The following is a 12944-nucleotide window of genomic DNA, read 5'->3' on the forward strand; positions in this document are numbered from 1 at the left end:
TGTCTGTGTCCCCACTGAGAGGATTCATCATCTCTATTTGTCTTAGTAAGCATTTATCAATCCATTGCCAGAATCCAAAATGTTCAGTTGTCAGCAGAATAGAAATAAATCTTCCAATGGGAACGCCTCTTGCAGGCACAAATCTGTAAGCAGAGAATTTTCTTTCACTTCTTAATTTGTCTAGCTGACAGGAAGTGAAGCAAAATCTCCCTAAAAGGACACAGACACAAAAAAAAACTGATGGGCTTTCCCTACCATTCCCTACTCTATCCAAAATGAAAATGTTCTTGCTTTAGATATGCCATTTCCACAAAAAGAACCACGTACCAGATCATAACACTGCTTTTCAGTATCATTGCTTTTTTATTACATTTGATTACATACATGCTTAACAAAGGAGGTTGAATAGTTTTTATGATAATAATAAAGTTTATATCATATATTTCACATTGTAACCAAATATTAATCCTCATCGATCCCATAGAATGATTCCTTTACAAATTGACTACAAACTGTTGCATAATCCTTCCAACAAGCTCAATGCAACCTTCTGATTAATAAATAAAGATTATGATTGAAACAGCATATCAAACATATCTATGATCACTGGTATGGGAATTAGATTTGCATTCGGTGTTGTGTAATAATTATGGTTGCTGTGGCAAACATATAATCATAGGTGAAGTTTGATAATGCTGGCCTCTCCTGTTTCCCATTAATATTTCTTAAATAATTCTAGAAAGATATAAACAGTGAAGGAGCTGATGTTCAGATCAGGCGTTGGCCTACAATGACCTCCTGTGTTGTAATGGTGGTTGTTGTAGTGGTTTGGGTAAGATTACCCTCATTGATGGTAATTGTCTCAGTTACGGTCTTGGTTTGAGGTGGTTTACTTAAATAAAGTTTAGGTTGGAAAGGTTGCTGATTAGGAACAACTGTTGCGTTGTTTGAAATCTGGGGAGCAGGATTTTTAGTAAATGCAACAGGGTTATCATTGAAAGTGGTAATCTTGGTATAAAATGGTGTGACTGAGTTGTTACTATTGATGTTAATAGTAAAGTTGTTAATGGTCTTTACTTCAGTATAAACTGAATTTGTTTCATTAACCTCTAAGTATGACACATCTGTATCATTCACTATGTCAACAGTGGAAGTGACACTTATTACAATAGTGTTTATTATTGTGGTGATGGTGATATTTATCATAGGCTGAGCGGTAGTTGGCAATAGAGTTGTTGGAGTAGTTGTTGGGGGTGTGGTGGTGTTAGCTGTTGTAGTAGCAGGTTGAGTGGTAGTCGGAGTTGTTGTTGGAGTTGTGGTGTTAGCGGTTGTGGTTGGGGGTGTAGTGGTTGGGGGGGTAGTTGGAGTTGTTGTTGGAGTTGTGGTTGGGGTGGTAGTGGTTGGGGGGGTAGTGGTTGGGGGGGTAGTTGGAGTTGTGGTTGGGGTGGTAGTGGTTGGGGGGGTAGTTGGAGTTGTTGTTGGAGTTGTGGTTGGGGTGGTAGTGGTTGGGGGGGTAGTTGGAGTTGTTGTTGGAGTTGTGGTTGGGGTGGTAGTTGGAGTTGTTGTTGGAGTTGTGGTTGGGGTGGTAGTGGTTGGAGGAGTAGTTGGAGTTGTTGTTGGAGTTGTGGTTGGGGTGGTAGTTGGAGTTGTTGTTGGAGTTGTGGTTGGGGTGGTAGTTGGAGTTGTTGTTGGAGTTGTGGTTGGGGTGGTAGTTGTTGGTGTTGGGGTGGTGGTAGTTGGGGTTGTGGTAGTGGTTGGGGTTGTAGTTGGGGTGGTAGTAGTAGTTGGAGTTGTAGTGGTAGTTGTAGTAGTTGCGGTTGGAACAACAAATCCTGAGGGATCTGAAATAAATGATAAAACTGTGTTACTGAATAGTCTTTTCAAAGTTACAATAACATATATTAGAAAAGAACAGAAATGTCATAGAGTTCGCTATAATAATGAATAAAATTCAATGTGACAAGTTCTGCCCTGAAATACTGATAAACACATAGGGAACTAGAGCTGTATTGTATTTATTGCATTTACAGCTCTCTAATGTTTCTTTAAACCACTTGCTATCAGTAACAATATCCCTACGGAATAAACCACGTAAAGCAGAGCTATGCCCATTGATGTAACTGTTTCCTAAAAGAAATCTCAAGTTCACAATGTTAAAAAAATGCTAAATCCTTAACCCCTTCCAGTCAAGCGTACACATATATGTGGCCTCATGGAAGTAGGTCTTCTGTGGGGCCACGTATGTGCATATGTGTGTCTGTGCTGACTGTTGAGCATGCACTGCACAGCACGCTCCTAGCACAGAGACAGAGCTGTTAGTAACAGCTCGTACTAATGATGGGATATGGTGGTCTGCCATCACATGTTTACTGTGATAGCCTGTAATTGGTTATCAAAGTGACCAGTCACTCTATAGCCTGCTCCTGTTTTACTTCCCCTCTTGAATGGAGAAAAAGTTACATTGTATTTTTTTTCTCCTTACCAGAGTAGAAAATAAAAAAAGAAATATGTAAAATAATGGATTAAAATAAATAAAGATAAAATCGCTAGATCAGGGCTTGATCTAGTTCAGTGTCAGGGTTAGGGTCAATGTTAGGGTTAAAGGTCATGGCCAGAGTTAATGGTTAGGTTCAGTGTGTTTTAGCTAGGATTAAAATAAGGGAAATGCAAACTTTTGTTTCAGGTGTCTACTACAGGTACAAACAACAAATAACACACACGTATGTGGTATTGATGCATTTGTCAAGAGCAGGGGAAATAATTTTGGGTTGTTCCTTGGTTTTAGGCTATGATAAAAGCAAAAAAAAACTGCTAAATTTCAAAAATGTATATTTTTTTTACTCTTGGGACAGTTTTCTTTTGATAATAAAAAAATTCAGGAGCTATCCATTAACATTGAGCATCGAATGAAAGCCTAATCAGTCCTGAAAAAAACAAGGCATAATTCACCTGGATACACCAAATAGTTGTGATAATGACCATTTTACTAACACATGCTAAGTTGCAATTTTTTTTTGTTGTAGAAGCACATGATTTGAGCCAGGGGCTATAATTGGCTTCAAAAAAGGGTGACCTTGGGGCGCACCCATTTGTGTGACACTAGCAAATTAATATTCACTTATGCCTTCCTGATTCTCCTCCCGGCCAATCAGGAAGCGAGTGGGACCCGATTGGCCGAGAGGAGAAGCGGTCATATCAGCCGCCATGCCGAGGGAACCCACCAAGGAGGAAGCCGCCATGAAGCCTGAGACGCAGAGGAGGAGGAGATGCAAGAAGGAGCCGAAGCTGCCCAAGACCTAGATGGGGTAAGTGCGGGGCCGACTGACCTGGGGGGGGGGCAGTAAACAAGACATTCACAACGCACTTACACCACCCTCAAAATATACAGCACTAGCCGCCACTACTTCTTACAGTTAGCATGGCACAACACTGGGGACTTGAAGACCAGCGAAGAACCAGCTCAGATGAGGACAGCGCTGGATCCCTGGACAGGTAAGTGTCTTATTATAAAAAGTCAGCAGCTACAGTATTTGTAGCTGGTGACTTAATTTTTTTTTGGGGTGGGGGGGCAAAAGAACATCTTTAAGTCAGTTTTTAATGTAATATTGTGGCTTAAAGAATCAATAGAAGAGTTTAACAATAAGCATATACTGTAAATACTCCTTACACACTAATAATGCATTTTTTTCATATTCTTATCATACCTTTGTTAACAGCTAATGCAAATATTTTCTTACTCACCTGTACAATAAACTTCATATTTCAAACTTCCAGAGAACTTATAGACGTAGTACCCTCCAGAGCAGGCTTTGACTGGGATGGTTCCTGCAGCTACACATCCGCTTACTGTGTTAGCAAGAAGGGGCATCAACACTACTCCGTCACCAATAGCTGGATGGGTGCCGTTAATGCTAAATGGTTCAGCTGATCCACATTTTAAAGGACCAACACAACTCTCCTTCATCTTCAAACCTACACTGCCATTGTAGCGAAACCAACCAAAGTTCCATCTATCAGTGGCAAAGGCTCCAGTGGAATTGATTGTAGACAATCTGTTGGCTCCATTCAGTAGCTGGTAGTTGAGGCATGGGTCTGCACACTGAACGCTACTTCCAACCTTCAGGCAGTCTTGGTCATAGCCACATGCAGCAGTGGGGCAGAGAGCACTTTTGGTACTGGCACATAAATACATACCAACCTTGTTTGTACAGGTGGAGGCACAGGTGTTTAGTGTTGCATCTGCACATTCATTTATATCTGTGCAAATTTTATAACCTGCTCTGTTATCCCAGGTGTAGCCTGAGGAACAGCAGGTTTCTGTAGTGCAGGAGGCTATGGCAGTGCAGTTTATTCCATTTCCAACATAGCCAGATGTGCAGCTGCATGTCACATAGCCTGTGTTCTGGGTACATATGCCGGCAGTAGCATGGCAAGAAGAACATGTCAGGGCATCTGTGATAAAAACAAATAAACATAAATAATAAATATAAAAACATATATAAACATAAAGTGATGATGTGCTTCTCAGGAACATACATTCTATCCATTGCCAGTATGACATACTTAGGACTTAGGTAGTCGGATACATTTTTAGAATGCAGGATGGTATGTAAGGTATTATTATTAATATACACAGTGCTACTGGCTCAGCCAAACAAGACCATATAGGATGCTGTGTAATATATGCACCCTCTGATCGGGACCTGGGTTTATATTTCCTGTACTCCTAGGCCAACTGTCTCTTGTTAGCCGCTCCTCCCCCAGGAACCTGGCTAGCCTTAAAGTGTCACAAAACCCCCATCATAAAAAACTATCAATAAATGGTGTATTACATGCTTTTCATACTCAGTCACTATGAGATTAGTTTACTGTAGTCTGCAAAAAACCTGGTTGATCCTGCTGCTCTCTATCCCCACCTTCTGTTCATGTCCCCAATTCAGCTAGGGATTTTAAGGCTGTGATGGCAACTCTGCACGTGCTTCGTTTTCAGTGAGTTTCTATGCTGAGCATTTCCTCCCTATCACATCTGAGCAGCTATAGACTATAGAGTCACCCATGTGGGTGAATACACAGTGGTAAATGACAGCCCACTCCCTCCTCCTCCATTCCCATTAACCAGCTAAACACAATGGGGGCAGGATATTACATGTAGATTCATCTAGTCTTCACCTCCCTCTTATTCTAAGACACAGGCTGGAGGACCTGACACAGCCCGTGACTGGCAGAAATCTGCCCACACCATGTTCTACAAAATAATAAAGATTTAATATCAAATTTAACCCTTTCATGACTAAGCCTATTTTTGGAATTTGGTGTTTACAAGTAAAAATCCATATTTTTTGCTAGAAAATTACTTGGAACCCCCAAACATTATATATATTTTTTTAACAGAGACTCTAGAGAATAAAACGTCGATTGTTGCAATATTTTATGTCACGCGGTATTTGCGCAGTGGTGTTTTAAACGCAACTTTTTGGGAAAAGGGACACTTTCATGAATAAAAAAAAAAAAAACAGTAAAATTAGCCCAATTTTTTTGCGTAATGTGAAAGATAATGTTACGCCGAGTAAATAGATACCAAACATGTCACACTTTATAATTGCGCGCACTTGTAGATTGACGACAAAGTACGGTACCTAAAAATCTCAATAGGCGACGCTTTAAAAAATTTTTACGGTTACCAGGTTAGCGTTACAGAGGAGGTCTAGCGCTAGAATTATTGCTCTCGATCTGACGATTGTGGCGATACCTCACATGTGTGATTTGAACACCGTTTACATACGCGGGCGCGACTTCCGTATGCGTTTTCTTTGCTTCGCGAGCTCGCGGGGACGGCGGGCGCTTTAAAAAAATTATTTTTTTTTTTATTTATTTTATTTATTTTAAAATGACTAAATTGTTTTAAAAAAAAAAAAATTGATCACTTTTATTGCTGTCACAAGGAATGTAAACATCCCTTGTGACAGTAATAGGTGGTGACAGGTCCTCTTTATGGAGGGATCGGGGGTCTAAAAGACCCCCCACCCCTCCTTTACACTTCAATGTATTCATATCGCCGAAAACGGCGATTCTGAATACCGGATATTTTTTTTAAACCGGCGCCATTGGCAGCCGAGTAAACGGGAAGTGACGTCATGACGTCGCTTCCGTGTTTACGATGAGGAGACTGGAACGAAGCCGATTACGGCTTCGTTCCAGTTCCTCCCCAGCAGCCGGAGGCGTCGGATCACTAATCGGTGCTCCCGATCGAGCGGGAGCACCGGTAACAGCGGCGAGAGGCGGCGGGAGGGGGGGACGTCCCCTCCCGCTTCTCCGGCATAACAGCCGAGCGGCTTTTAGCCGCATCGGTTGTTATGCCTGGATAGCCAATCGCCTGCTGCAAAAAACGGTACCGGGATGATGCCTGCAGGTGCGGGCATCATCCCGGTATACCCCCCGGAAGCCGAGTACGCAGATCTGCGTACGCTCGGCGGGAAAGGGATATATTTGTTTGCCAATTTAAAACAGTTTATTGATGTTATTTATTAATTTTTACTCTATATTCCAAAGGCTGTTTTTGTTTTGTTTTTTGAACATGTGACCAGCAGCAGAGGACTAGAAGCTGGGTTGTTTATGTGACAGCTGTATATCGCTTAAGAAAAGGGTATTTTATTATAATAATTACAGTGCCATCATCCATATACAAAAATAGAAGGAACAATTGAAATTAAACAGTGTGGTAGAATCACTTTAAGTCTGGCACACACGGGCTGAATATTGGCGTTTCAACAGAAATCGGCAGACATTCGGCCCATGTGTACAGTAGCCTGTGTGACAGGAGCCGGCCAAATGTCCAGCTTCTGTCAAATGAGCATGCTGGAAAAACAGTAGCTGATTGGAATCCGATCTGCACTCGCAGCCAATGGAGGGGCGGGGCGGGGGGGGGACCGCTGGGTTGAGTGAAAGAAAACTGTCGGTGTCTACCGGCAATTAAATTGGCCATAAATGATTTGTTTGTTTTTGTTCAGCCAACAAAAAAAAATTACCCATTGAGTATGTGGATGGGGGAATCACTCCCGCCGAGCTATTCTATTCATTCTGACAACAGGAGACTTCCCTGCCATCAGAATGCACTGATCAGTGCTGCCAGCTATAGGGAAAGTCGATTAGTAGATTGACTTCTGTACAAACAGTCTGCCCATACATGGATTGAAATTTGTCCGGTCCCTGCTGAACCAGTTGAATTTCGATTCATGTATGGCCAGCCATGCTTTAGTACTGTATCTCCCTAACTTTAAAGAATAAACACCCACTGTACATACACAGTGGTCTGACCATATCTAACAAAACATTCTATTTTTCCAGTTATATTTTCATATAATTATGACTCGTATAATTACCATTTTATTATATCAAGTGTACCTCAAATACATTTTACATGGTGAAACTAGTTTGGACAGTTTTGTTTTGTTTTTTTGTTAAAAGTTGAATATATTTGGGTTTTACAGTAACTTTGTACTAACAGAAACATTTTACTTTGCTGTCCTCTCCTTCTTAAAGAGCTAGTTGCCTGGCGGCCATACCAATCCCATGACTTTCAATAGTGCCATGTATGTAGCTTATGGTAAGATGGAAGTTTGTAGAATAGGATTTTTAAAGTAAAGCTGACTTCATTTCCTGAATGCTTGTTCCGAATGCATGGGGAGAAAAGCCAAAGGAAGCCAGGTAACACCAGCATTTTCACATGAAGGTCAGCAATAACAGCATATATATTTTATGGTTGTCAACAGAACAGAAGACAAAGGATATCTTCCAATGGGAACTCCCATTCTGGTGACACCATGAAACATGTAGGTTTATTATATATATATATATATATATATATATATATATATATATATATATATATATATATATATATATATATATATATATATATTGTCTTTTTTGCCTAAGGCTCCATTCAAACCTAGGAGTTTGGAATTGCGGGCGGAAGCGACGTGATTATGTCTGTGATTCCAAAACGTGGAACATATTTGCAATGCCATTACTTATTAATGGCACCCCAATCGCGACATGATTTTGCCACGATTGTTGCATGACAAAATTCTGCAAACCAAATCGTGGGACAAGTGTCACCCAAAAGAAGTGAAGAAGTAATCACAGTGGAAACACACTCAGCATTTTCCCGTGACTTGGAATCGCTGTCAGAATCGCAGTGATTCCTTGAAATTCCAAATGCCTAGGTGTGAATGGGCCTAAGTGTTTTCTGGGGAAGAACTGAAGAACTTAGGCTCGTTTACACCTGAGCGAACCTGAAATCACAGGCAGCATTGTGCAATTCTGCCCACAATTATTTCTTAATGGCACCCCAAACGTGGTGTGATATTGCAGTGATCGTCAAGCAACAAACACGCTAAAATCACGTCAAAAATTGCATGGTCAAATGCTCCTGGCTCTGTGCCAAGATTTGGTACATGAGCTTCTTTGGAGCATTTTTGGAGTGGAGGGAGGCCCATTTACATGAATGGTGCCAATCCAAAAACGTGCCATAAAAAAGCTTAAAAAAATGCGGTGCAGCAGCTGTCATTGCGCTACGCTTAAGGGTGAATGGAGCCTTATATTGTTTTTCACATTTGTATTGGGCTTTTTGGAGATATGTTTTATATCCACCTATACTTCTTTTTCACTTATTGAATTCTATGCTGAAACACTTTGGTTTGTGGCCAAACTTGGTAAAACATATTTATTTCCAAACCAACTATGTCATTATATGAACAAGAATTCAACTATCCAAAATATAGGTTATATCTCCCATATTTAATATTCCTATTTTTTAAATAAGTTATAATGTAAGGACATGAAGTCACAAGGCAATAACTCCAATTACCCTAAATTCATAATATCCTGAGAAAATGCATCCGTTTATTTGTAATATTTTTTTTTTTTATCCAAACTATTATTTTTAACAACTCCAATTGGTCAAACAAAAGAACAGTGTGCAAAACGCAGTATTCCATAGCAACCAGTCAGAACTATTATTATAAATCATTTTTCCATCCACTCTGGTCTGGTGAAAGATGATTGGCTGCTGTTGATAACTGAATGAATGAATGAGTGACTTGTATAGCGCTACCTATGCGAACTGAATCGCCTCAGGGCGCTTTCAACTGCACATCGCAGCTCTCTGCTTGCTATTAAATATTTTCTACGGTCTAATGTCAAAGATAAATACATCAATTTCTCTGGCAGCTTTCTCAATACTACAAAATTCTTTGAAGACCCAAAATTCACCCTGTGCCTAAAGTACTACAATATGAATCTTGCACTCAGTTGTATATTCTTAACATGATACTAAATTGTATATTTATTTCTTTACTTACTTTGAGAATGAGCTGTTCCCAAAAACAGGGCCAAGAAGGACAGCAAAGCCAAGGTCTTCATGGTGTATTCTGAAGGACGAGAGAATCAATATGTCATCATGCTCTATGCATTTAGATAAAGGTCAACTGGGCTTATATGTAGCAGAGATTTTTTTGGCAACTGTAAAAAATAACTATATCTAACAGAGCTGATAACTATAGCTGTTCCAGGAATTTTGCTTGCAATCTAATGAGCAACTCATCTTTTGCAGTGCTTACAACTGACTACAAAAGCACTTAAATCTGTCTAGCATAACTGATAATGTTCACCTTAAAGTGGAGTTCCAGCTACAATTTTTTTTTTTAAAGTTAGCAGCTACAAACACTGCAGCTACTGACTTTTATTAAGGACACTTACCAGTCCAGGGAGCCCACGATGTCGGCCCCCCCAAGGCAGATCCTTCCATCAGATTAGGTGCAGGCGCCGCTGTTCCAACTAAGGGAAACCGACAATGGAGCCTTCAGGCTTCACTGCCGGTTTCCTACTGGGCATGCACGAGTCGAGTGGCCCCGTCATCTTCTGGGACACACAAAGGTCCCAGAAGGCAGCTGGGGAGAAGGGAACATGACGAATTGGGCCATGTCGAAGCTGGGGCGGAAGTACACAAGGTACTTCATAAAAGATAAGTAAGGTAAAACAATATCCAAAATCGAGTGGTGGAGGGCTTGTCATTCCGTTAAGTAGTAAAAGTGGGTGGAACTCCACATTAAATTAGTAAATTGTAACTGAAGATTTCTTTTGCTAAAGGAAAATAATCTGTGCACTCATCAATATGACTGAATAAGGCTGTGTTCACCTTGAATACTGAACCATGTGTAAGACAAATTAAAAAAATAGTTATAATTTTTGCTTGCACATGATTATTATTTGGAAGAGACTACAGCTTCAACTTCAGCGAGTCAAGTGAACATTCACTTTGCTAAAGAAATTCTCAATTCCTTTTATAAACCAATCCCGTAGCTTCTATATGTGTGAGTTAATTGTCATTGCAAATTATTATAGAACAGTTTATCGCTAATGGAGTGTATCTTGACACCGCATACCAAAAAAAAAACAGATTTTATACTCCATATATATATAGAGGGGGATTTTAAAAGGCGTCACACCATCTTCATAACCAATATTAGAAAAACACAAATTTTATTTACAACTTCATATAAAGGTGTATTTACAATGCATAAAATTAGATGAGGTTCGTGTAAATAGCCGTACTAACACTGTATCTATGTGATTGTAGATATTTTCCATGTAATATGAAGAAGCAGACTATGTTCTGACAAATGTATAGCATAGCAACCATTTTACAATTAAATATTCTTACATTGTGTATATATCCAATTGTGGATAATAAAGGGTAAGTGTATAGGAATATTTTTAAGTTCTAAATATGATTGTGGAATTTGCTTCTGATTAAAGTAAGTTTTATGCATTTTAAGTTCTTCACTTTAAAATGAAGTTGGAAATTTAAATTTAATTTTTTTCTAATGTTGGGTATGTGTATATGAAAATGGGATGACACCTTAAAAATTCTCTTCAATATACGTACAAAAAATACTTGGTGTTACAAATTGTCATAAAGATAACAAGGAGGATTTGTACTTGCAACAAAACTAAAAAAAATCCATATCTGATGCAGTCTTTGTAGCACATTTTTGTTCAAGTTCAAATGCCTTTAGAAAATTGTTTGCTAAATGATGCAAGGCATCCCTAGCCAATAGGTAATGTTTCAACTGGTGCTGGGCATGAGTATCTAAATAAAAATGTTATATACAAACACATTTGCTGTTGCTATTATTGTTATTATCATTACAATATGTTACAACTTATATTTTTGTGACAATTCGAGCCAAAGATTTTTTTTGTCAAATATGAACAAGTATATATTACCATGCATATAAATATTATTTAATATAATGCTTCAGTAGGTAATGCTCTTACCTTTTTTATCCAGTTGTAGTCAATCACCTTTGTGTGTTAGAGACTTTGCCCGGTCAGGCAGTTTGGAGTTATACCCTTCTGATTAAAACAGGCGCAGCCATTTAACAAATCGTCGAAAGGGGGCTGGTTTTACCAAACAAAAAAGTAATTGTTTAAAACCGATGGCATATGTGTAAAAAAATATATATAATTTTGTAACAATACATTAATCCTATTTTGTTTGCTCTTTCACATAGTTTTCTTTGTTATCTAAGTTGACCATGACAGGTAAACTCACACCCATCTTTCAACATGGCTTTATGTCTGAATCCATGACTCTCCTAGAGTTCTCCATAGACTGAGGTCACAAGAAGCATTTACTTTTTTAGTCTTAATCATCAAAGAATGTCTTTTGTGTGTTTATTCCTGGTACAATGGAGTGCCACTCAAAGGACTGACATTTGTGGGAGTCAGTATTTTATGTATGGCCTCTTTGCCAGTAAGAATAGCTACAATAGCTAGTATAATGCAGGAGGATGGTTAGAGGTATTTGTAATACAGAACAAAAGAGCAGTTTTTATTTCATAGGCATTTTAAATTACCTGTGGGGATGGACAGCAATAAGAACCTAATGAAGGTCCTAATTCTTCCCCACTTTCTCCAAAACTTTAACTGGAATCCCACTTCAAGCTTTAGTTTTGACACCAGGTTTCACCTACAGCTAGATATTTACACAAAATGTGTGAAATTGTGAAACAATCATATGGCACAACATTGATTCTTTAGGTAAAATTAACTAAAAATTAACTAATAATTAATTAACTAATAATGTTTAGATATTTGAAAAATTTTGAAAGTGGAGGTGCAGGGGCAGTTGCTAACGCTGACCCATATACGTCCAGACCTAAAAAATTATATGGACCAGCTCAGTACTTGATAATAGATAACAAATGATTGATAATAAAAATAAGTTTAATACAGACATAAAATATACAAAAAAAATATATTTTTTTAAATTGTATACACCACAATAAACAAACTACTGACGGGTTCCCCCATAGCGTTTCTGTTGAAGAGGGGTGTACGTAAATTCCTCTACCGGTTTTGCAGCAAACAGCTGCTTCTTCAGGAGGGGTGGTCTATGGAACAAATAATAAATTTAAACAAAGCATAATAAACAAAGCAAAATAATTTTAACAAAGAATTACAATCAATAACCAATAATTTCAACCACTCGGACGGGACCAGCAAACGACAGGACCCAACAATTCCCCCCGCAGCAAACAAGGGGGATTGTAATTAGGAGGCTCTGATTGAAAAGTAATGCTGGGATTAGAATTAAAGTATAAAAGGACATTATAGTTATACACACAGAGGTGTGGTGATTCATTAGGTATTCATTCATGTCAAATACATTAAAAGTTTAGTGAAAACCCAATTGCTACTATCTCAGAAAAAAAATGTTTTCTATTTATAAATCTGCAGCTTTCAATAAAATAATACCTGGTGACCCTGCTATAAAGATCCTTGGTCGGGCTCTTCCTGTTATAGGGTGACAACGCTCTGTCTTCCAGCTGTGCTTCTGTGTTGTCATCCAGTTGCATGACTTTGCGAGGAAGAATATA

The 12944-nt window shown here is 38.9% G+C and overlaps 1 protein-coding gene across 1 annotated transcript; it reads right to left on the reverse strand.

Moving 5' to 3' along the window:
- Positions 1-343: 343 nt before the first annotated feature.
- On the reverse strand, positions 344-11491 carry LOC143982393 (uncharacterized). The gene is made up of 4 exons (XM_077481062.1): positions 11341-11491; positions 9363-9431; positions 3742-4452; positions 344-1841 (listed from the first exon to the last, which is right to left on the reverse strand). Exons 2-4 carry the CDS (start codon positions 9421-9423, stop codon positions 769-771), a joined length of 1845 nt encoding a protein of 614 aa, XP_077337188.1. The 5' UTR covers positions 9424-9431; positions 11341-11491; the 3' UTR covers positions 344-768.
- Between the last annotated feature and the right edge of the window lie 1453 nt (positions 11492-12944).

The sequence above is a fragment of the Lithobates pipiens genome, unplaced genomic scaffold, assembly GCF_037356315.1.
Source record: "Lithobates pipiens isolate NorthernLeopardFrog02 unplaced genomic scaffold, aLitPip1_a1.2 Scaffold_16, whole genome shotgun sequence".
In the NCBI taxonomy this organism is placed as follows: Eukaryota; Metazoa; Chordata; class Amphibia; order Anura; family Ranidae; genus Lithobates; species Lithobates pipiens.